General features: G+C 37.2%; 1 protein-coding gene across 1 annotated transcript; it reads left to right on the top strand.

The window, feature by feature from the left end:
* Positions 1–528: 528 nt before the first annotated feature.
* Positions 529–4,025, top strand: LOC110785920 (cation/H(+) antiporter 24). The gene is made up of 3 exons (XM_021990435.2): positions 529–1,006; positions 1,340–2,344; positions 2,680–4,025. The coding sequence occupies exons 1-3, from the start codon at positions 764–766 to the stop codon at positions 3,835–3,837; spliced, it is 2,406 nt and encodes an 801-aa protein (XP_021846127.1). The 5' UTR covers positions 529–763; the 3' UTR covers positions 3,838–4,025.
* Positions 4,026–26,529: the final 22,504 nt, after the last annotated feature.

Genomic DNA, 26,529 nt, shown 5'->3' with positions numbered 1-26,529 from the left:
TAATTATAGCCCGGCACTGAAACAAATATAATACCCCCTCCGTATTTATTTAAGAGATACACTTGGTCGGGCACGGGTATTAAGAGAAAGAATTGAATGAAATAAAGTAATAAAACAAGTGGGGTTGAGTAGATATTTTAATAAGAAAAACAAGTGGGAACCATGTCATTTTAGAAAGTGAGGGGGTGGGGGTGGGGTGTAGATATATTATTTAATTAGATGGTGGGGTTGATAAGTTACTAAAAATAGCAAGTGTATCTCTTAAATAAATACGGCCGAAAAAGGCAAGTGTATCCCTTAAATAAATATAGAGGGAATATGTTTTTTCATTTTAAAAATGGCATGGATACATACATATTAAATAAGTAAGAGTAAACAAAATAGAAAATAAAATAACATAAAGGGTTACATAAAGTGAGGATGAATGATAGGACTAGAATGTAGGAGTAACATAGAAACTAAAATGGAAATAAATCGCCACATTTAACGCCTAACCATTCTTCAATCTTTCCTTTCTTCTCACTTTCTCCGCTTTACTTTCTCTCACTTTCCCTCTCTCACTGTCTTTCTTACCCCAAAAAAATAAAACTTAACTTGATTGATTTTTGTTTTGTTTAGTTTCAAATTTTTGCTTACATGGTTATATTATTCATGATTATGATCATATTATCGTCTTCATAATAAAAATTAATTGATCGTCGTGATCAAGAAAATTTCTTCTTCATTTTGTTGTTGTCGTCGTCAAGTTAAGTTTGTTGTTGTTATGGACCAAGCTCTATCTGAGTTAAATGGATCTGCCGTGATAGATTATCATGGCCGAGTTGTTGAAATTATTTGTCGAAGAAACCGTGGTACTCATGCTTTCTCAATATTTCAAGGCACCAGTCCTCTTGATTTCTCCTTTACCACTCTCCTTTTAGAAATGTCTATAGTTCTTATTTTCAGTCAAATTATGAGATTCGCTCTGAAGCCTCTCAAACAACCTAAAGTCATCTGCGATATTATTGTAAGTCTTTTCTCAATTTTATTTTTTATGGTTATCGACTTGTTATCAATGAAACCTTCTTGTATCCTATATATATGTGTGTGTGGGGGGTGTAAAATATATTTTAGAATACTATCCTAAAAATTTATTAAGCGTGATTATTTTTTATTGTCTAAATAAATTTGAAATATAATGGAAACAAGTAGTAAAAAAGCATCAATGAGGGGATACGTGGAATCATGGTATGCAAAATATCATGTTTTATAAGTCTCCATACATCCAGGAAAAATCATACATTTTTACCTTTATGAATGTTTTACACTAGAAAATAATAATACTTATTTGTGTGTGTAGGCAGGCATAATCCTTGGACCATCGGTCCTAGGACATAATGAGAACTTTGCGAAGAATGTGATTCCAGATAACTCGCGATTTGTAATACAAAATATCGGGATCATGGGATTCATGTTTTTCATGTTTGTAACGGCGGTGAAAACGGACCTAGGTGTGATTACTAAGGCCGGAAAGAAACATTGGGTGATTGCAATATCCGGGTTGATAGTACCCCTAATTTGCATAGGGGTAGTAATAGCATGTATACGAGGATACATGGACCCACAACTCCGAAGGGATGTTTCTATAGGAGGTATAGTATCGGCTGTTATTATCACATCATTTCCAGTTATTTACTCCATTCTAAGAGACATGCAACTTTTAAGCTCAGACATTGGACGCATTGCTTTAACAACGGCTCTCATTAGTGACCTTATTGGTATAGTGGTGATTATTATATTTGAAGCCCTTAAGGTAGGAGAAGGGAAAAAAGTTAACACGATTTATTACATGTTAACAGTAGCTGGGGTTGGTACCTTAATATTTGGTGGTGTACCACTAGTAATGGAATGGATTAACCGGCAAACTCCTGAAGGTAAACCCGTGGATCAAAAATATATTACTACTACTTTACTCGCCGTTTTTGTAGTTGCTTTCTTCTCCGACTTTATTGGGGCTGCAATTGGAAATGGCCCTCTTTGGCTTGGTTTAGCTATACCAAATGGACCCCCTATCGGGGCAACTATTGTAAATAAGAGTGAGGTTTTTATGAATGATATTCTTATGCCTTTTGCATATGCTACTATTGGGCTCAAGACAAATGTGTTTGCAATGACCGGTTGTTGGTCTTGCTTAACTCCACTCTTCGCTATGGCTGTTATGGGCTATGTATCCAAGCTTATTTCAGTTTCCATGTCGGCCCGATGGATGGACATGTCGTATAGAGATTCTCTTGCTATGGGCTTCATGCTTAGCCTTAGAGGTCAAACCGAGTTTCTTCTATATCTTCATTGGATTGATTTAAAGGTACCACTATATCACATATTCTTTAGATGTTGCTAAACTTTAACTTTTTATACTTTCCTCTTACTTTATTTTAAAAAAAACAAATTTAGATTATTACATACGGAGAATATTGTCATATAAGATTTTACTAAATTGATATCAAGTTTTTATGAATATTTCATATTAATAATTAAATATATTAATGGAATACAATTTTCTACTAGAATCTAATTTGTATACTTCAATTAATTTCAAATTTTACTACCAGTGTTGGTGTTTTAATTCTTAAATATATGCTACTTACTCCTCTTCGGAAAAAAATATATATGCTACTTACTCGAGATCTTTGTTTGCAGATCGTAAACACGCCATCTTTCTCATTGATGGTAATTTTGACAATCATAATGACTAGCATATCCACCCCTATACTTGATTACCTTTATGACCCTACAAGACCATATATGATCAATAAAAAAAGAACCATACAACACACAGTACAAGATTCCGAACTACGAATCCTAGCCTGCATTTACGACCAAGAAAGTGTGGCTAGCCTATTTAGCCTGTTGGAATTTGCTAATCCAACTTGTAAAGATCGTTTTATAGTTTTTGCTCTCTACCTTATCGAACTCGTAGGGAGAGCTGCACCAGTATTCATCGACCATACGAAGCAAAGTGATGATTATTACGACAACAACAACGAAGCTGTTCACAACGCAATCAAGCTCTACGAAGAGGTTCGTACAGACTCAATTACTATGAACTTTTTTACAAGTGTTACCCCTCAACGGACCATGTACCAAGACATTTGTGAAATTGCCTTATTGAACAAGGTAGGATTCATTATTTTACCCTTCCATAAAAAATGTATTGAAGATGGGAATGATTTTTCAACCGCCATACTTAGGCAAGGAGTTCAATCTGCTAATGCTAACACATTATCTCACGCACCATGTTCCGTGGGAATTCTAGCATGCAAAAATGCAGCTGCATGGGGAACACTTCCGGCTCGAACGAGCCACCGTGTACATCGTCAATTTGCCATGTTATTCCTTGGTGGGCCAGATGCTCGTGAAGCCCTCTCATTGGCAGCTCGAATGGTAGAACATCCTGATGTGTCATTGATCGTTGTTAGGTTCTTGGCAAGTGAATACAAAGGGGATAATGAGTCAGAAAGGAAGTTGGATGATGGGGTGGTAACTTGGTTTTGGGTCAAAAATGAGATGAATGACAAAGTAGTGTACAAGGAAGTAGTTGTGAGCAATGGTTTCGAAACTGTTTCGGCGGTGCAATCGTTGAACGATAGCGTTCCAATAGATCTTTGGGTCGTCGGGAGGAAAAGTGGAATTAATCCAACTTTATTGGAGGGGTTATCAGATTGGAGTGATAATCCTGAATTAGGATTGATAGGGGATTTTTTGGTATCACTTGACTTTAATACCTCGGGATCTGTATTGGTAGTGCAACAACAAGTCTTAAGAGATCAACGGGCTAGTCCTTGGGCATGTTACTAGATTAGATTTCTAATTAGAATCATTTTTTTAATATAAACTTGTTAGATTTTTATTTTTATCTATTTTAGATTTAATTTTACTTTACTCTTTCCAACTTTTCTCACTTTCAATTCATTACTCCTTAATTAGTTACATTGCCAAACTTCGTGTGTACATAAAGTGAATTTTTTTTTATAGTATTAATATTACATAAACTTAATTTGATAAGCCTTGTTTAAGCATTATAAGCTTAGTTTTAGTAAAAACAATACTGATTTTTTTTCATCTGTAAAAATTAACTCTCCAATGCTTTAATACGTGTGGAAAAACAATAGTGAATAAGAAATAATTCATAATTAATTTCATTTGGAAAAATATATTATATAAAAAAATACAAATATAACAAATAATTAATTTACTTTGGAAAAATAAGTTTAATAAGAAGTACAAAATATAACCTTATTATATATAAGTTTTTTTTTCCCAACAATTCCCTCAAAATAAAAGCTCCATTGATAAATACTACGAAGTACTTATAAGGCTGTTGAGATTTTAAAAGATGCATGCATATATATACTTGTTTGATCATACACATGAGAGCATGAAGATGCGCTTTAGGAAAAAAAGATGTCGTCATCAATTGTCATACTCAGCCATTTTTTTTCAGGTAAAAAGAAATCCTCTGTGCTGCCCTTGCATAAGACCCCCATTCAGAGGACCATTATAAGCCTTACACCCCTCCTCCCCCCCAACCCCCCAACCCCAATCCCTCCACTTAGGGGTGTAGGAAATGAGACTGTAAAATCCGAAAATGTTAATAAAATGTGGGCCGAATATTTGATGTAAATAAAGCTGTGACGTGTTACGAAACACTGTCTTAGAAGCAAAATTCGCCCCGACTATGGTGCAATCGGAAAAGGCGTTGCCCCCCAAGATTTTACACAGCGTCTCTCCAAAATGTGCACTCAACTAAGGAGAAACATGGAACTCACAATAATGCTCAGAATAGGAGTAGAGAGAGTTTGATTTTCGGTGTGCTTTCAAAACTGATCCCCAAACAGATTATAAAGCCACTAAGATTTTGTAACCGAAAATTAACATTTAATTGGGTAATTAAAACACCTGTAACCGCTGATCAGAATTGATCATGTAATAAAACTTTTGATAACTGAAAATCAGAATTGATTTGAGTAATTAAAACGGAACTGACCGGCCTCATAAAGACTGGACCGTCAGCTACGACTTGGCCCAAAAAGGAGGCCCCACCACACCGCGCACGTGCCACGAACACGAACACGAACCGGCCGGACAGGCGGCGGCAGCGCGTGGGGATTCCCCCTTCTAGCCCACAACACTTGGGGAAGTACTTCAAAGTATAAACATTACTTCCCTATATTTAAACAAAAGGAAAAGCTTGTTTTCTTTCCATGTGGGACAAAGTCATTTTCTTTAAATACTCCACTTGAAAAGCCTCCTTTTCATTTCTACCAATGTGGGACATTTTCACAATATGGTAATACTCTTTCTTTGCATTATTTCCAACAAGGGGCGTTTGGTTTGCATAGTGGTATTGGTTTGGAATGGCAAATGAAACCATGGTGGTATGGAGTTGAAACGTAATTCCTAATACCATGTGTTTGGTTATATCCGGGAATGAATATTTTTCTTTTATTTGATACCTAAAGTTATATATCATACCCACCTTCCCATTGGGTTTCTAAACTCCATGCCTTGTAGGTTTGAGATATGAGTTTAGAAAATGATTTTTTCTAAACCAAACACACATACCAAAAATCGGCGAAACAAACACTACTATATTTAATTTACTCCTCTTCTATACTTATTGAAAGCTTAAACAGAATTACAGAAAGTACTCCTTATGATAATGTTATACCTAAAACGGAAAGGGAAGGAGTCAAGGAGTATTTGTAACAATATTATACATATCCAAAAACATAAGTAACGATTCTCTAGTGTACTTCTAATATTGTTATACTCCGATCCTTTTATTATAATTTTGAGAACACATATCTGATCAATCCAGTTAAGTCATCAGGGGTGTCAATTCTCAATCTGACACAGTAAATTCGATGGATTTGTCCGAATGTTTACAATCCGAACCGTCTAAAACCCGTGAGCTAAAATTTGAAATTCGATTCCGATCGATTACATTCAACTCGGATCTGACTCAACCCGTTAATATTGATCCGATTAAGATCTCTCCATTTAATCCGAACCGAAGCGATCTGAAACCCGTTTATGATCCGATCCATTTGAACCTGAACCCGTTCAAACTTGAAGAAATTTCGTTTATTTTGATCCGTTTTCAATTCGTGACACATTTAATCCATACCTTTTCAACCCTTGACCAGTTTAATCCGAACCAATTTTGATCCGTACCAACTTACTTGACTCTATATTTAAAATGTGATAGAATTATATATTTATAAACTTATAATCTTATAAAAAATTATATAGTTATAGCCTTATACAGTTATTTACTATGTAATTATCGTTGATAACCCTATAGTTATACAATTATGGAATTATATATTTATTCTTGTATAGTTATAATCTTACGAAGTTTTAGTTTGAACTTGTTATCATCATCAATCCATAACTTATTATTAGTTTACTAAACTAATTACATGTGGACGTTATACTTTTTAATTTCTTACAAATTATATATACTAGTTAACTATTACTTTATCTATACTAATATATTAAAAAGCGTTGTGGAAAATGTATATGTGTCACGTAGTACTCTCCTCACGCCACATCATCCATTCACCAAATATTATGTAATAGACAACCAAAAATCAATAAGATGAGGTTCGAACACCAGACCTCAAGTGTGGAAGATAGTTCTCATTACCATCTTAACCAACCACCAATTAGGGTTATCTCTTCACATTAATTTATAAATAAATGTTCACATGAAGTATAAAACAAATAAATTCTTATGTGACTTTTTAATGTCTATGGACTATTTTCAAAAGAAAAAAAATTAAAGCATTATGACAACTATGAAGAAACATAATGTCTTAAGTCTCATAAGAATCAACTATAGGATTGCCTTAATTTCTTAAGTCTCATAAGAATCAACTATAGGATTGCCTTACATAGCTGTATATATATCTAATTTGGTGTTTATTAATTTGACGCACTTAGTTCCACGAGAAAACAAATTATACAAATTGTAAGATGATATGATTGAAAACTTACTTGCCATGATAAATGACTTAGCATGTCTGTGTTTGACGAACTTAACGGATATTTTTCATTCTATAGAATACAATTATTTTGGTCAAGTATTGAGCTCAAGAAAAATCTAAAACTTTAGTTATTCAATGTAGCAACCGTGGCATCGCCCGAGCCATACACTAGTTAGTTCATTAATACGACGTAATAAACTTTATTTGTTATTAGTTCATTGTTATAATAGTAACCCGATCCTATAATAACCCGAACTGATATGAAACCTGAATCTCATATAACCCGGCTAAATCCGTTTTAATCCAACTTGTTTTAGCCGCTGCCCGATTAATCCGAACCGATATGAACCCGAACATGTTATAGTCCGACTAAATCCGTTAACAATCCATCATGTCCAATCCGATCCAATCCGACCCAACCCGATTACATTGCGATTTGTTTACCACGCGATCCGATATGAACCCGTGCTTAAAAAATCCGACCCCATCCAATCTGTTAAGTTTTAAATTTGATCCAATCCAACCCATTAGCCAAATGGATAGGTTCCAACTCGATCAGTTTCAACCCGAATTTGATGAGTCCGACCCAAACCCGATCCGTTGATCCGATATGACACCCCTATATGTAATAGTACGTAGTTATATGGGGGAGGGGGGATTAACAAATGAGGGTATTGAATTTTAGTAATATACGATGAATGATGTAAGAGAATTGTATGAGTACATAAGATTTAGTACATATTAATTAGGTGCGCCATGCTATTCTATATAACCAATTAATTCCATTAACAACTTTTTCTTTTATTTAAATCAAATATTTATGTGTTATTATTTTAGGATAGTCCTACTAACATATAATGGTTTTGTGTGTATGTCTATAAAAAGAGTCACAAAATGTAAGGCGGTAAATAGTGTGGACGAGATTCTATTATCTTGAGTATTTCCCCTCAAAACTATCCCAATTAAGCTAGTTGACATCTACTTTCACTAATGTATAATATGGGGCTTACTATGTATATACCACCCCATTTATTTATCCATGTCCCCTCCTACATTTACCACCCTCCTTTCATCATTTACCTTCCTCGTTTACCTTCTTCCACATCTAACCTTCCCACCACATTTTTAACCACCATCAGCTCTGACCACCGCCACCTCCAGGTGTCAATCCGGCCTCCGCATCAAGGCTAACATCGTCGGCGAGAAAATGCGTCACAATTGGTACATGTCCGAGTCTACTGGCGGAACCTTGACGACTTCACAAGAGGTGATTTTTTCCTTTTTTGTCCAAAAAATAATTCACATACTCCTGCATTTTAAGCTTGTAACATGGTACAAACTTATACACTTTTAGCTCGTACCATGGTAAAGACTTGTGAATTTAAACTCGTACCATGACATAAACTAAAAATGCATAAGTCTAAGCCTTAGAGTGAGGCTTTTTTACAAATAAGAGAGAGAAATATATATCACCAAACAACTATTACTACCTAGTCAGTAGGGCAAAAAATCCACACAAAAAATCCACACATACTGACTAGGTAGTAATAGTTGTTTGGTGATATATATTTCTCTCTCTTATTTGTAAAAAAAAAAAACCCTCACTCTAAGGCTTAAACAAACCTAGGCTAATTACAAAGAAATTAGGCAACTCCTATCAGCCTCACCGATTTTTCTTGCTATGAATCTTCAACATTATCATTGGGTTTTGGATCCTCTATAGTTCTAAAATAACTCTACAAGGTAGAGTTTGAGCAATATCGACCATTAGATGAAAAATCAATGGCTCATACATTATCTTTCCAAAATCTTCTTTGTTTTTTCTCATTAATATCCACCTACTGATTTTCACTTCCCACTAATATGAGCCCATTGATTATAAAATGTGTGGGTTAGATACAACTCTACCTTGTAGAGTTTTATTAAAACTCTAGAGGATCCGGACTCTTATAATTGACATCATATTTCAGGTCTTGAATGAGAGAAGCCACGGTGGGAACAGAATGTTCTCAAATAGCTGAATTTTTTAATTTCTGCACCTGGCTACAATAATAATATAGACGTACCTTTTGTTTGAAGGAATTCCTGTAGTAAGCTCTAAACCAGTAAAGCACAAGTAGCACCGAAGTTCTCTTGATCCTGATACCCAATAAGCCAATATCTTAGTGAGACACTTCTTACTGTAATAACAGTCAAACAACAGGTGAGAACTAGTTTCAAGAGCTCCACTGCAGATAGCACACGGGTTATCATTATCAATACCATATTGAAACACATGTTCTTAGTTTTAAGCTTGTCCAACAAGGCCAGCCACATAGTAAATCTATACTTAGGAAGAGTAAACTTGTTCCCTACATATCTAGCCCAGGAAATTTTTGCATGTGGATTCTTTAAAGAGTGATATACTTTTTTGACGGAGCACCTAGAATTAGTAAGCCATGAGGTGGAATGAAGCTTCTTAGAAAACAATTGTTTCACCCTGCATATGTATTTAACAGCCTAACTGGCAACAAAGAAGGAGTGTAAAGCTGTCAGTTCTTAGTTTTGATGTAGAGGGCATGAATTCATTTAACCTATAGGTTATCTTGCTTTTGTTCAACTGCCCATGCCAGTTTACCGATAGTTGCTTGGTTCCAGATGAACCCAAGCCCACCATGATCCTTATCATTACATAATTTATCCCAGATGACATTACCAAGTCTTCTATCATCATACACACCAAACCAGAGGTAAGACTTGCACACGACATTAATTTTCCTTATAACCGAAGCTGGAATGAGGAAGACTTGACCCTAGTAAACACTTATACTCATTAGCACTGAATTCATGAGTTGCATCCTTCCTGCAAAGGAAAGGTGCCTAGAACTCCAGACCTTATTCTTGCCACCATCTCTTCCACTAAAATAACACGATCACCAGCTTGGATCTTCTTAGAACTGATAGGCACACCAAGATACTTAAAAGGAAGAGTATCAAGGTAAAACCCGAATATAGAAGCCATTTCATCTTTAGTGTGAGAATCCACCCTACAACAATAGATTGAAGATTTAGAAGGATTCACCTAAAGACCAGTGGTTTCAGAAAAGAGTCTGAAACCTTCAAGCATCAGCTGGATTTAATAAGTGTCACCATTGCGAAACATTAAAAGATCATCATCAAAGCACAAATGATTAAGAGCAAGGGATCTGCATCTTGAATGGAACTTATATTGGGGATGAGTGGCCACCAATTTCATTGATCTAGAAAAATATTCAATGCATAAGGTAAAGAGAAGAGGGGAGAGGGGGTCTCCCTGCCTCAAACCTCTTTTAGGTTGAATTAGAGGAGAAGGAGCTCCATTCATCAAGATTGAGTACTGAGTATTAAAGAGACATGTCATCACTAGATTAACAAAGAAAGTAGGGAAACCTAGTTCAAGCATGACTTCCTCAATAAAATTCCATTCAAAAGTATCATAAGCCTTTTTCAAATCTAGTTTCATCATACAACTAGTTCTTGAGTTTCCCCTATTATAATGTTCAATAATGTCTTGAGAGAGAAAAACATTATGAAGAATGGACATCCCAGCAGCAAAAGCCTCCTGATTAGGGGAGATAATATCAGGGAGAATCTGACTGAGTTTTTTGCACAAAAGCTTAGAGATTCACTTGTATAAGACTGAACAACAAGAGATTGGTCTAAAATCCCCCTCAGAGTTTGGCACTGTGATATTAGCTAGGAACCAAAGAAATATAAGTAACATTGATCTCTTTCAAGATCTCCCGTGTTAGGAAGAAGTCATGAACAACAAGAAATACATCACTTTTGATGATAGGCCAAGAAGCCTTAAAGTTCGTGTTGTTAAAGCCATCGAGCCCTGGAGCTTGTTGACTGGAATTGCATTCATAACCCCTTTAATATCTTCCTCTTGAAAATTACAAGTAAGTAAGGCTATGTGCGCATCAATAAGCCTAGGTCCTTGATTCATTATGACTGTGTTAACATGAGACCTTCCCTCCAAGATATCACAGAAAATAGAAGCATAAAATTGGGTAAAATCCTCCTGAACACAATCAGTGGACTGAACCCATTCACCTGCTGCATTGTGAATCCATTCACCCGTTGCATTGTGAATCCATTCACCTGCTGCATTTGGAATAGAGTGGACTAAATCCGTTCTTCTATTCTTAATACTCATATGAAAAAGCTTTGAATTTTCATCACCAAGTTCCAACCACTGAATTTTAGCAGTTTGATTTAGAAAAGAAAGACATGCAGTTAGCTTTAGCCTCTTTGTACTTCCCACTAACCAGCTTTTCAACTGTAGCTAGTTCACTATTGGTAGGATCTGCATGAAACTCATTTTGTGCCAACAGGAAATCTTGATGACATTTAATATTAGTAGCCTCTACTGAAGAAAGTTCAACATTATTAAGAGATTTTAGATCAGTTTTGATCCATTTTAGCTTTTGTAGGACCTTGAACATGTGACACCAATGGACCACCATGTTGGACCAAAGGAAGGAAACCATCAGCATTGGTCCACGTGTAGAACCTAAAGGGCTTCTTGAGGTTGGAAGTCCTATAACAACTCAATACCATGGGGAAATGATCAAAAGTATCTTCAAGGAAGAAAGTAGCCTCTGTAGTAGGAAAAATATCCGCCCAAAGAGAGTTAGCTAGCACCCTATCAATTCTGGAGAACACACTACTTTCACCATCTTGTTTGTTATTCCAGGTAAACTTTCTACCGACAGCTTTAACATCAACAAGTTCACAGGTACCCATACAGTCCCTAATAGGCTGGATATCAGAATATTTCACAGGGTTCCTAACTCTTTCCTCCATAGCCATCATAGAGTTAAACCCCATTATCACCAAAGGACCATGAATAGCGCCAACAAGAGTTACTAAATCCTCCCATATAACCACCCTATCCTTCTTTGCAGACATGCCATAAATGAATGTCCCAAAGAAGTTAAAGTCAATCCCTTTGGGAGATATATGACAGTGAATAAGTTGAGAGCTCATACATCTAATATCATCTAATATCAATCTCAAACACAGCAAGATCTCATCATAAAACAATTCTTCTACTTGTATTGTGACAAAGATTGGAACCAAAATAAATATTGAGTTTAATATGCATAAGTCTATGTTATTTAATGGTTTGATTTGTTGTTGGATTTGAATTAATTTACCCGGGAAAAACAATTATAGACTTATGAATTATGAGCTTCGGCCATGGTGTAGACTTATGAATTTTAAGCTCGTACCATGGCAGGAGCTTAAAATGCATAAGTCTACGCCATGATGTGAGTTTAAACTGCATAAGTCTACGCCGCAGTGTGAACTTAAAATGCATAAGTCGGTGGCATGAAAATTAAATTAATTTTATGATTAATTGATTAGTGTAGTTATTAATAATTAAAATTGCTTGGTTTTAATAATTTTTATTTTAATGTGTAGGTTCCGTTGCTAGATTTGGTATCGATGGTAATAATTATAATCCAAAATTTGTAACTTCTGAAATATTTCCGAGTGATGATACTTAATTAAGGGTATTAATGTAAACGAATGTGGCGGTTTTGAGTATATTAGGGCGGCTTTTAGTGCTCCACAATATATAATAATGTTATCTTATGAACAAATAGTTTTATATGCACGCGATGCGTGCAAAAGTAAATTAAAAAAGCAAAATAATATACGTTCTTATATTTAATAAGCTAAAAAATATGCAATAATTTTTTTTTGCAACATACTTTTTTAAGAAAAAATTGACATCATTTATATTTAACAAATATCTAATTAGTGCAACAATAATGAAATACGAACACTACAAGAAATTGTACTATTAACGACGGGAAATCCCGTCGCGAAAGGCCAATAATCGTTGATTAACGACGGGATTTCCTGTCGCGAACCCGTCATAAAAGGGGGCCGTCGTTAATAGAAATCCCGTCGTAAATCCGTCGTAAACCCGTCGTAAAAGACATTTGCGACGGTTATTCCCGTCATTGTTTGGTTGTTAGCCCCGTCGCAAAAGGCTTTTGCGACGGGATTTTTGACCCGTCGTAATTAGATTGTCGTTAAAGATACAAATTTTTGTAGTGGAAATACGTAACAAATGAAACCTATAAAGTTGTGTGTATCACTTGTTTATTTTGTTCGCAGTATGTTTATCTAGGACATGCATTCTATTCCCAATCGATTTGCTACATGTAACCAACATTATAATAATGTTCTAGATTAAATTCAACAATAGATGGAGGTAAGTAGGTAACACTACCACCAAGATTATACAAATTACGTCATTTTGATTATGCCATATCTGTACTGTTTTAGATGGGGATGAATTGAATCATAAATATATGGAGATTTATCAAAGAAAATGTTGACATTTTAGTTGATTTTGCATAATCCTGTATTCCCTGATTTAAGCTATTCTTTTATCTTTGCAATTTTTATTTCTTTTATTTTTTATGTATGGAACCTTTATTATTTGTCGTTTTTCACCTTTCTTAAATAATTTATTTTTTTGAGTCTTTTACAATTAAACACTCATGATATTTTAAAATTAATAGGGGCATTATTGACTATTTATAAGTGGGACACCAAAAATTCATTTATCATAATGACCTTAGGAATACCCTTATAGAATAGAGATTATAGGATTGTGATATAATAATAAGTAATAATAATAGTAACAATAATAGTAATAATAATAATACTGGTGATGATAATAAAAATGATGATCATAATAATAATAATAATAAAAATAATAATAATAATAATAATAATTATTATTATTATTTGTAAAATGATTGACTTTGTTAGCTTTTGATTTATAATAATAATAATAATAATAATAATAATAATAATAATAATAATAATAATTTTTCCCCAGTTAACTGTTTCACTATAGGTCTAGTATGTAAAAATGTAATGAAGTTAACTTAGACTCTTGTCTGTTCGACTTATTTTTGACTTAAGTTCAGATAGGTTCAGTTAAGTTCAGATAAGTTCAAATAATAAAAGTTCGGCAAAAATAAGTTTTTTCCAGACATTTCACACATTAATAAGTTTATTTCAGACAAAATAATTTTTTTCACATAAAATAAGTTCATATAATTTAGATAAGTTCATATAAGTTTAGATAATTTCAGATAATATTAGTTCAGCTAAATAGGTTTTTTTCAGACATTTTCACACATAAATAAGTTTATTTCAGAACAAATAAGTTTTTTCAGATAAAATAAGTTCCGATAAACTCAAATAAGTTCTGATACGTTCAGACAAGTTCAGTTAAGTTCAGTTAAGTTCAGATAAGTTCAGATAATAAGTTCAATCAAAATAAGTCCAATAGAACGAAGCCTTAATATAATATTCTCCATATTATACTCGACCATTCGGTATTTTCCGAAAGACAACGCCGTTGGCGACCAAGTAAGCTACAATATCCGGCTCATTCACAAATTGAACGAAACACAATCGAATTAAATTTCTACAATCCAAAAGTAAACATGTCGTGATATGTTATGTTTTAACAATTCTAAAGATTAGAGGGTTAGGCCCTGTTTTCTGGACTTAAAATAATAATTAGTTCAGTTCAGGTCTAATAAATTCAATTTAGTTCAGTTTAGGTCTAATAAATTCAGTTTAGTTAAGTTCATGTTCAATAAGTCTAGTTCTATAGTTCAGGTCCAATAAGTTGAATAGTTTAGTTCAATAACTTCAATTCGGTTCACAGTTCATGTCCAGTAATTTTAGTCCATGTCTAATAAGTTCAACTCACTTCAGTATAGGTCTAATAAATTTAGTTAAGTTTAGTTCAGGTCAAAGAAATTTAGTTCAGTTCGAAAGAATATGTTCTAGTTCAAGTTTTTTTATGTTAGAATTTTCATATGAATCTAATTTTTTATTTTTTAAGTTATTAACGTTGTCCATTACTATTAATATACTACCTCCGTTTCAGAAAGTTCTTTACGCTTTGGAAAATGTGCCCAAATTATAAAAAATTTGACCGTAAATTCTTACTATTATATACATCAAAACGTTACATTTAAGATCTTGTTAGATTGGTCTCGAAATGTATTTTTAGAATATCAAATTTTTATAATTTTTTCACATACGAAATTGGATATATTAGTAGTTAAATATTGCATTGGAGTCCGTGCAAATAGTAACTGTAAAGATCTTTTTGAAACGGAGGTAGTAGTTATTTTTATTCTTAATATTGTCATCATTATTATTATTATTTTATATTTTTTTTTATTATTATAAATCACGTGTAAACATATTACATATTATTATTATTATTATTATTATTATTATTATTATTATTTAATTGTAAACATTATTGCTAATATGATAGTTGAACAGGCGTGTTTACTATATATAAATAAATTGTGTTCTATTACATATTTATATTGTCTTGTTTTCCAAATCATCTTATTTCAGTTGTTTTATTTATTAACTCATCATTTTCTTCCGCTTCAACTTCATGTTATTCCCGGTATAGATCTTCAAATTGTATTTCTACAGCATTTTTAGGATGTATGTGAACCAAGGTCTTTCTTCTTCAAGTTCTTCCCCGTTAATAGCATAGACATATACTTGGCGAGTTCTGATGATAAGGGGCATTTCACTCAAGCCACTTGGAATATTGATCATTGAAGCCAGTTTTGCCAGTGCGTTGGCGAATTGATTTTCTTCCCTTGGGAGGTATGTGTAATGAAGTTCTTCGACCTGCTCTGATAGCTTTTCAAGATAGGTAAAGGGCCAGGATTTCACTTCTGACCTTCCATTATCCGCAAATTTGATAGGTTAAGGAGGAATCCCCGTACACTTGAAATTTCTGAACACCAAGAGCTATGGCGACTTCCAGACCCATTATACTCAGCTGGGTTGTTTTTAACATTGAATTGGAGTTTTGCAGAGATTATAGTGTGAGTTCCGTTGGGAGCTATTATGATTACCCCGACACCACATCCGTTCTGATTGGAAGCACCGTCAAACTATAGTGACCAAGTGCCGTCACTTGTCATTAGTATTTGCTCGTCTGGCAAGTAATAACTTTCTTCCTCGGCTTCGATAGGACAATCTGCCAAAAAGTCGGAGACTGCGGATTTGATGGATTTTCGAGGAAGTTACTTCAGGTCAAATTCGGCTAGCATAACAAACCACGTGGATAGTCAATCATTCAGGGTCAGTTTCTCGAATAAGAACTTGAGATGGTCTGCTTTGCATATCACATGTACTGTATGGGATAACATGTAATGTCTGAGTTTATTTGTGAATCAAACCAAGGCGATGCTAAGTCTTTCAAGTTGAGTGTACTTGGGCTCATACTTGTAAACTCCTACATTTGGCCTCTGGCTAGAAGCGATAAGTACGATGATGAAACATAACAACCACTTGGAAAACGCATTCCTAAACGACGAATATTCTAAGACTGAGTGACTCAGTTCCCAAGCCTAAAACTTTCCGTTTATAGTAATTGCTATTTATAGTAGCCGCAAAGATAGATTTGTGTCAACGGAATTTTAATTAAAATTCTAAGGCTTATAGGAATTTTAATATAACTCCGATTAAAATCCTAGAAATGATTGAAAATCATTAAAGAATTCTAGTCGCATTCCGATTGAATTCCTAAAATCCTAAAAAAATACAAAAAGGATTTAATAAGAGTTTTAGTTGAATTACTTAAAAATAAGGATTAAGAGAGTTTTAATACGGCATGAAAACGAATTAAAATCAAGAAAAGAGATAAAAACGCATGAAACCAGAATCGTGCGCAAGAAGTTTCTTGCGCACAGAGCCAAGGCGCAACTGATGATTCGCGCCACACTTCATGAGCAACATATTTCTCACGCCACTATCCTAATTCAATTCTAACTAAAATACCAAGAAGATCTGACGTCTGGTGGTGAGCGTGAGACATTTCTCACGCCCAGCTGCTAGGCGCGAAAGATTTCTTTCGCCAACTTGCTTTTCAGCGTACCTCAAATTCTAATAATTTCTATCCTTAACGGCACTAATTCACTATAGATAGAGGTTAAATCAGTCGAGTAAAAGACACAATATCATATTCTCATACTACCCACAAACTTAAATCCTAAGTCAAAGGTCCCTATACGTCCTTATAATCTCTCTATACCTCCTGTAGTTCCACCGTCTTAACTCCTGTTAAGCGGAACGTTGTTCGTATAAGCGCCCGAATTAAGCCTAGATGCCCGAATTAAGCCTAGATCATGCCCAAGAGTCTAGTGAAGTGGAGGAACGTTCGTTAAATAAAAGGAAAGCGAGTAAAGCCAAGTGGTTAGTTTATGAGAACCGCAATATAGCCAAAACTATATTGTAAAGTGCCATAATTTTTTTTAATGCATTAATCACCATTATAAATCTGTCAAACTTAATTTGATTACTTATCACGCCTAATAAGACATTCTCTGGACAAGAAGGGTTATTGTTAGGTACCTTAAATCAATCTAAATCGCCCTTTGATGATTGTTAGTTAATATTTGTGCATTAAAAACAATCCATAGTAGTAATGTAGTCTAACGCATGATCTTTATTTGTTACATTAAACTAGTAAGGACCGCTTCATTGGGCTAAAACTGGGCACTCCCCGTATTAGTAAATGTCCCCCGAACCCTCAATCTCTACCCCGCTGGATGTACGTTGAGCGATTCCAACACCAGGAATCACAAGGGAACCTAAGGCCGTTTTGGTCAAATACTTTAAGCATGGGTCTCACAAGCTTGTACTCACATATCACAATAACCGGGTTTTGTTAGTTTTGTAAACCTGAATGGTGACTCCATAAACTAGTAAAGGAGGCAAATTGCCCACAGTTAGTCAAATTTTACTTAATGTTGCTTGCCACACATCCGCGAGGGAAGAAGTAAGAAACGACCCTAAACCCGTTTTTTCCGACCCCCCTCATAGTACTCGAGAAGAGTTTTGCTCAAATAGTATACGAGATTTTCCTTGTCGTTGATTTCTTGGGAAAGCATTGCCCCAACTTCTAAATCAGTTGTTTTAAGATAGAGCATGAGTGGAATGCTCTGTATTGCTGGCTTTAACACTGGCGGATTTAAAAGATATCCTTTGATCGTGTCAAATGCTTGCTAACAGTCTTCGTCCCATACCATAGGCTCATTTTTGCGAAGTTTACAAAATACCAGCTCACAAATCACTGTGAGTTTAGAAATGAATCGACTGATGCATTGTGATTTTCTAAGGAAGCCTCGCATGTCCTTTTCATTGGTAAGCGGTGCATGGACAAGATTGCTATTATTTTGGAGTGATCAACCTCTATGCCTCGAGAACTGATAACATACCCTAGTAATTTTCTTGACATTACCCCGAATGCATATTTCTGCAGGTTGAGTCGTAGGTTATTGCCTGAGCTTATCGAAGAATTTTCGAAGTATTGTTGTATTCCCCTAGTGATCTTTGGACTAGACAATCATATCATCAACATAGACTTTAATTTCTTTGTGAATCATATCATTCATGATAGTTGTGGCTGTTCTTTGATAAGTATCCCCTGCGTTCTTCAGTCCGAACGACATAACTATATAACAATATGTACCCAAGTGAGTGATGTGCAGAGTTTTTTTTCTCCATATCCTCCTCTGCCATGGTAATTTGATTGTAGCCTGCATACCCGTCCATAAATAAGAGTAAGGCATGATCTGTTGTGTTATCAACTAATATGTCAATGTGTGGAATGGGAAAACCATCTTTAGGGCTGGCCCTGTTAAGATCTCAGAAGTCAATGAACATTCGTACTTTGTCGTCTTTCTTTGGAACTGGGACGACTTTAGCAATCCATTCCAGATACTTTGTCTCTCGCATAAACCCGACCTCTAACTGGTTTGATACCTCTTCTATGATCTTAAGGATGACATCCAGTTTTATGAAACGGAGCCTCTACTTAACGAGTTTTGAACCTAGGATAAGGGGAATTGTATGTTGCTCGATATATACTTGGATTGACCCCTGGCATATCGTGGTAGGACCATGCGAAGATATCTATATACTCTGTGGGCAATTGGATTAGATCTTCTCGCTCTGCTGGAGACAAAGTTAAGCCAGCCTGTACTAGCTTTGGATCATTGCTTTTAGAAAGGTTAACTTTTTCAGTCTCCTCGATTATACGTGTTTGTTTTGGACAAATTCTACTTAGAGTCGAACTTGTCTTAGAGAGGTGCTAACAATCGTTTGAGCAAGATAATTGCGAGATGAGAGTAATATGATTAAGCATAAAAGAGTATATTATTAGGAAGCAATGTTCAATCTTACAAGAAGATCATCTGAGACCTTATATGGCCTTACATGAGGGTGTAACATACAAAAGGGCGGTGTAATTAAGCCTTTAATACTCCCTCCCTTAACTTAAGCCTCCTATTTAATCATTGTCGTAACCGCTGTCGTTTACTTAGCCGTTGTAGGCGAGTTGGTCAGTCACCATTCATGCCTTGCTGGCTGCCATGTATACCCCATGGTGGCACACTTAAGACACGTCACCAGGAGGACATTTTCCCCCCAAACTCATCTTGAATTTCTTTCGGGAAGTTCAAAAGAAAAACGGGTTTTTATTTCGAAAAAAGAGAGGAAATAACCTCATGCTCTCCCAATGGTCGGTGTGATTGTAATGATGGTCTCGAGAAACAAACCGCCAGTCACTTCAATAAATACATGCCTGCACTTCCACTTTTCTCACGCTTCCTCTCTCTCTCTCTCTCTCTCTCTCTCTCTCTCTCTCTCTCTCTCTCTCTCTCTCTCTCTTCTCAACTGAAAAAATCCGGAGTTCTTCTCTCTCCAGAATTCGGTAACCACCCCTTTCTCCTTTTTCTCTTCTGGTTTTTCATCCCCCATGTCGCAAAGAATGGGAACCAAATCGACCGGTGCAAAGAATAAGAAGGTTGTCATTGAGTGCGATCTAGATGACGGACCTTTGTTCAGTCCGAGAAACATCCTGGATAAAAAGAATGTTCGGGCGAATGTAGACGCCTACATTTGACCCTAGGCCCGATACGGTGTGTTCGATGATGAAACCAAACACCTCTAGACTATGCTTTCCTAAACGTGCAGCGAACGATCCTGACTGACTGATAATCCCGTAAGCCACATTTCCATTTTTAGAAGCTACTATTTATAGTAACTGCCATACCTGAATGTTACCCAGAATACCATCCACGTAAGATAAAATATCTAGTGTTCGGATCACTTTACGATTCATCATTAGATAAGGACTAAGAGTTGTAGTTCAACTCATGCTCCAAAAGGTTAGAAAACATGATAAGATTCGGTGAAAAACCGCCAAGACTGGTACAAGTGAAGTAAAACACAAACGCTGGAAAGTTCCAGCGCTAGTAGGGTAAGCGTCACAAATTTCTAGCGCTCAAACCACCAGCGCTGAATAAATCCAGCGCTATAGTTTGATTCTAATATAGTTACACAAAAGATAGAATTATCCAGCTGTCACATAAAGAAGATCTGGCGCTAAGAATGCCTGGCTAGAAATAACCAGCGCTCCTGATCCAAGCGCTGGAATTTTCTAGCTCTGAGCAGATCTGAGTCGGAAAATTCTCTTTCTCTTTCTCTTTCTCTTTTTGTCAGGCTTTGAGGTTTCTACCTAGTTGGGCTTCTTTTTTTTCCTCGCGCCACGCTCACCATCCCAATTGATTTACAAACATCCGTGGCTTGAATGTGCATCTGATCCTTCTCCATGGCTTCTTCGAGGTTGGACACACTGGACTTGATCAATTCAAATTTGAAGTCATCTGACTGTAGCCCCACCAAGAGGGATGCAAACTTGGTTTCATCCTTGAGATTATGTATCTTTATGACCTATTCATTCAATATCTTGATGTAATTGCAGAGGGTCTAGATTTCCCCTTGTCTGATAGCTATCAAGTTTACACTAGTCTTTTGGTTTCTTCGGCCTGCAACAAATTGGCTGATGAACACTTTCTCGAGTTCGTTGTAGCTCCTGATACTCCCTTTGGAAAATGCGTGTTGAACCAAATAAGGGAGAGCCCTTTCAAGATGGTGGGGAAGTACCTGCACGAAGTAGCCCCACATCCGGTTTTGTCGTTCACTTGGGCTACATAGGCAGCCATATGCTCTTCTAGATCAGTAGTTCCATCAAAAGGCTCGATAGTGGTACCCTTCACTTTCTCCCAGCAGGGAGTGTTCATTATCTCTTGGGAGAAGGGAGTGAATGCCTCGTGTAGTGATGAAGCGTGCTCGCGCCTATCATCTCTTGGGTGAGGGGAGCCCATCTTCCCCTTGATGAGGTGCGTATATCTCTGCTCTCTTAGGGAGGCGAGTATGTTATCTCACGACGTGGTGGGCTCCTTTTTGTTCTTGAGGGTGAACGTCCCCTTAGCCGATGAGGAGATGAATGAGCCTTTGGCTGCCCAATGGGGGTTGAAGCCCTTGCCCGAGGGAGTGGGGAGCGACCTCTGATCCGGCTGGGAGGTGAGTTACATCTCCTCATGGGGAAAGATGAGTATCGCCTGGGAGATGTCCTTAGGCATGCTTCTCTAGGAGGTGTTCTTCGGCTTACCTCTCGGGTGACTGTCTTATGAGAGGTAACTTCGATTGGATCAATTTTCCTTGGTGGAGTGGAGTGGCCTCGTGCAGACATAGTGGACTCACCACTAGAAGGGTGGACCCCAGGCGATTCTATCACTCCTGATTGCGGATATGGCTTGGTCGAGGCTCGTCCTATGTAAGAGATCTCGAGCATCAAGGTTTCCTATGAGTAGTTGTCTCTCCTCAATCACCCGGGGGGCATCTTGGTTTGATCTAAATCGGTGAGGAGGAGGTTGTTCCCCTATCACCTAACCTTTCCCTTACACCTTGGGACTGTTCCCTCTGGTTGGTGTGGAATCATGTACTTACTCTCGAACTGATAGGGCGAGTTGGTGGCTTCCTCGAAGGTCCCTCCCCGACTCCTTGGAGGTTGTGAATTTTCTCATTAAGTTAGGTGGCCATCTGATCCAGGTCCCTTCGGGTGACCAAATTCTCGTGATGGTCCTCGATCAACATGAGGCGGGTGGTTGTCGTGCTTTTGATCACCATCGTGATCGTCTGCATTGCGTGGAGTGGGAATTAGCACTTAGTTGGGGTGGGATTCCGATAGATGAGAGGAGGAGTGTTTCCTGGTTCGGGGAATATTAACCATGGCTTGTAATTGGCTTCTCCATAGACCGTGCCAACTATTTTTGCGAAAAAAATGCTAAGTATAAAATAGGGGAAGCTTCGTCAACTAGGCAAACCGATTTCTTCAATCAGGCTGTTGTTTTTTAGTATTTGGCTGGTATTTTTCCATACAAAAGGAAAAACGTAACTGGCTCGGGGGGGGAGGGGGGTACGCGAGTGATGAATCATATTTATATAGGGTATTCTAGGCTCATTTAGGTTGCATTTCTAGGCATTTGTCTCATTTTAGTTGCATTTAGAGTCATAATTGCATAAGTCGTCGTTATTGTACTCTATTACGCTCCGTTTGTGTTTTCTTTGATATTTCAGGTGATTTTACAATCATTTGGGTGCTTTCGGAGTGTTTGGAGGTGGACCGAATGATCACCGGATGGTTTGAGTCGGAGACAAAGTGTTTGATCGAAGAATTGAGCTTTCCGGGGATGATTAGCTCGATGTATCGCTTGTGCATAGCCTCGCAAGATCCCTCGTTGGCTCGCAAGATCTCTCGTTGGCTCGCAAGATATCTCATTGGCTCGCTACATCTATCGTCGTGCCTCGTCGTTCATGGCAGCCTGCTATGCATCTCACTAGGCCAGCGAGGGATGGCTCGCTAGCTCCCTCGCTGCCTCGTTGCCTCGTTGCTCTGCCTTGCACCACTTCACTCGGCCAGCGAGGGATGGCTCGCTAGCTCCCTCGCTGCCTTGCCTCGCCCCTTGCTCTACATTGCTACATTCCATTGGGCCAGCGAGGGATGGTGCGCGAGATCCCTCGCTGCCCATGCCTCGCCATCTCTTTTGTCGTGTGCGCGGCTCGTGCTCGGGTTTGGCTTCCACGTCTTCGCTCCATCGACTAATCATCGACGACTTATTTATTAATTTATTTTATTTTAGAAAATAGGGAGCATATAAATACTCAAAGGAATTAATTTATTTCCCTCATGTTATTATTTCTTTAGAATTCTTTTGAACGCTTAGTTTTATTTTTCTCTCTTCACATTATTGAGCCCTAGTTCATTCCATTCAATTAATCAATATAGAGGTATTTTCATAATTCTTCTTTCTTTTCTTGCTTTGAATTATTGTTTCTTGTTATTGTTCATTATGAAATTCATTGTTATTTCATATTTCATGCTTGTTAATTCAATTATGAGCGAGTAGTTTTATTCTAGGGCTAAGTAAGGGAAGCCATGTTTATACCATGATTGTTATGCATTAAAGTTTGTTAATTTATAGATTATTGCTTGAGTAATTCCAATTGATTTGTTTTAATTGTTGATTCATGTAATTGGCCAATATCGTGGATTGATTATCTAGCAAATAGGAATTAGAATTGAAAGATCATATTCTTAGAGGCTTTGTGAAATTGGCAATTCTGATTATGTTAGTGACCGTAGGATTAACATATACTTTAATTACTCGGCTTAGCCTATTCATTGTCGAATTGATTTGTGTTCTTGGATTGGTATAAGCATGGTGAACCGAACAGATGCCCTAGACCTTTAGTTCATTGATAAATTACGCATTTTTATTATTGCTTTAGTTTTACTAGTTAATACTTAAAATCAACTTTCGTTATTGAAATAGTTCGTATAATTGGGCAAAAACTAATAGAACTTGTCTCCCTGTGGGATCGACCCGTATTTGCTAAGTATCTGCTAACAACAGACACCGTGCACTTGCGGTATCACTTTTTAACTCATCAAGTTTTTGGTGTCGTTGCCGGGGAGACGGCTAGATTCTATTAGTTTTAGTTTGATTATTTGAACTGTTTCCATTGTCTCATTGGAACACTCAGTTCCAATTGAGGCAAATCCCACTGCGTTTTCTTTCATTGTTATTTATGCCCAGGTCTGCCAGAACGGGTACCTTGGTTCCTCCCGATCCCGATCTTGGAAAGACCCTTCATCAACTAAAGAAGCAACAGAAAAAGAAGAAGCAGTCAGGGTCCCAAGACTCACAGACTCCACCGAGTCACACGATGTCTAAATCCCTGAAATCATATGGGGTACCTTCCTCGAATAGTGTTCCGACTGGGCTCACAATGCCAACTATTGATGCAGTCAACTTTAAGATCAAGCCCGCTCTAATCTCCATGGTCTCACAAAACCAATATGGTGGCCATCCATCTGAGGAACCCACCAACCATTTGCAGAGGTTCAACCAACTGTGTGGTACAACCAAGCATCAAGGGGTCACTCAAGACCAATTGAAAGTTATGTTGTATGGTTTTAGCTTTCGTGAAAAGGCTCAGACATGGTTGATTGATGTCAAGGAGACAGAGTCAAGTGCTATTTCACGGCCTTTCTAGAAGAATTCTTTCCACCCACCAAGACTGCTGAAATAAGGCATAAGCTGACTACATTCACTCAAGAACCTGGTGAATCACTTCGAGAATCCTGTGATAGATTCAAGGCTTTGCAGCGGTCGTGTCCGCATCACAACATTGAAAAATGGTTCTTGGTTCAGATTTTCTACCATGGTTTGCAAGATGAAACAAAGAACACGGTTGATTCTGCTGGTGGGGGTGTTTTTCTTGACAAAGAAGTGGATGCAGGTTATGATTTTCTTGCCAATTTAGCTGCCAACCATTACAGCACTACCAGATCCACATCTAAGAAGGGAAAATTGGATGTCGATGCTTATGCTCTATTGTCCTCACAAGTGGCAGCCTTAAACCTGAAGATCGATTCTTTGAAGGCTCCTCAGTCTGGTACTCCCCCAATGAGTATCAATGCTATGTCTAGTGTAGCTCCAGTGATAACTTCTTACTGCGAAGTATGTGGCATCCAAGGTCACTTTGGTCATGAGTTCTCTTATAGTTCGCAGGATACTACGCAAATGGAGCAAGTGAATTCTTTTCAACAAAGACAACCCAATGACACATATTCCAATTCATTTAATCCGGGTTGGAGGAATCATCCAAATTTCTCAAATCGGGGCAACAATGTTCAGAATCCTCAACCCCTGCAATAATGGTCGCAACCACAGTTCCATCCACCTCAGCCACATGTTGCTAGGCCTCCATTTCAACAAGGAGCCTCCCATAATGCTCCCCCGGGGTTTAATAGGCCCCCGCATCAAGGATATCAACAACCCCCTCAGAGCAGTGCTACTCCAGAGCCTAACATGGGTGATCTGTATAAGCTAATTGCAAATATGCAGAAGACCGCAGAGATAGCTCAAAAGAACCATGATGAGAGAATCAAAGAGTTGAAGAATCAGAATAGAATGTTGGAGAATCAAGTTGCTCAACTTGCTGATACTCTATCTCAAAGGCAATTGGGTACACTACCAGGGCAACCTACTCCGCCCCAGAATAGAGAAAGTGCCAATGCTATCACTCTTAGAAGTGGCACTAAATATGATGGACCCCCGATGCCCATGGATGATGCAACTCTTGCTAAGGAGAACACAGATGGACCAGAGAAAGCAATTGATGTAGAGCCTCAAGTCCCGGTTGTTGATAATGTTGATGATGTTGGCGCAAATAAGGGGAAATAGAAGATTTCTGATAGTCTCCCTATTGTGCCTAAGTTGCCTTTCCCTCACCGGATGCAGAAAACTAAGGTCGATCAACAACTTGGTAAGTTCTTGGCAATGGTCAAGAATCTTGAGGTAACAGTCCCTTTTACTGATTTAATATCTCAAGTTCCTATTTATGCAAAAATTTTGAAAGAGATGATCACTAAGAAAAGGGATTATGGTGGTGTGGAGAGGGTCGCTCTAACTGAAGAGTGTAGTGCCATATTGCAAATTAAGTCTCCACCTAAACTTAAGGATCCGGGTAGTTTTTCCATCCCCTGTCATGTAGGTGCATTGTTCATTGATAAAGCATTGTGTGATTTAGGTGCAAGTGTGTCTGTCATGCCCCTTTCTGTCTGTTATAGGTTGAATATGGGAAAACTAAAATGCACACAAATCACGTTGCAAATGGTAGATCGTTCTATAAAGTATCCCTTGGGTATTTTGAAGGATGTTCCTGTACGGGTGGGGAAATTCTACATTCCTGTTGACTTTGTGGTACTAGATATGGAGGAGGATAGTCAAATCCCCATAATTTTGGGTAGGCCATTCTTATGTACTGCAGGTGCTGTTATTGATGTCAAGTCTGGGTCTCTTACTTTGAGTGTTGGTGATGATACTGTTACTTTTAATCTAACCAATGTTGTGAAGTCTCCTATGCTTGAGAATACTTGTTGCAGGATTGATATTGTAGAAGAGATTTCTCTAGACAACATCCTTAGAATGTTGTATGATGATCTATTGCTGGCGACTCTCACCTTGAAGGCCAAGAA

This window comes from Spinacia oleracea, chromosome 6 (assembly GCF_020520425.1).
Source record: "Spinacia oleracea cultivar Varoflay chromosome 6, BTI_SOV_V1, whole genome shotgun sequence".
In the NCBI taxonomy this organism is placed as follows: Eukaryota; Viridiplantae; Streptophyta; class Magnoliopsida; order Caryophyllales; family Amaranthaceae; genus Spinacia; species Spinacia oleracea.
Note: the sequence above shows the minus strand (reverse complement) of the source record. Positions and strands in the feature narration are given on the sequence as shown.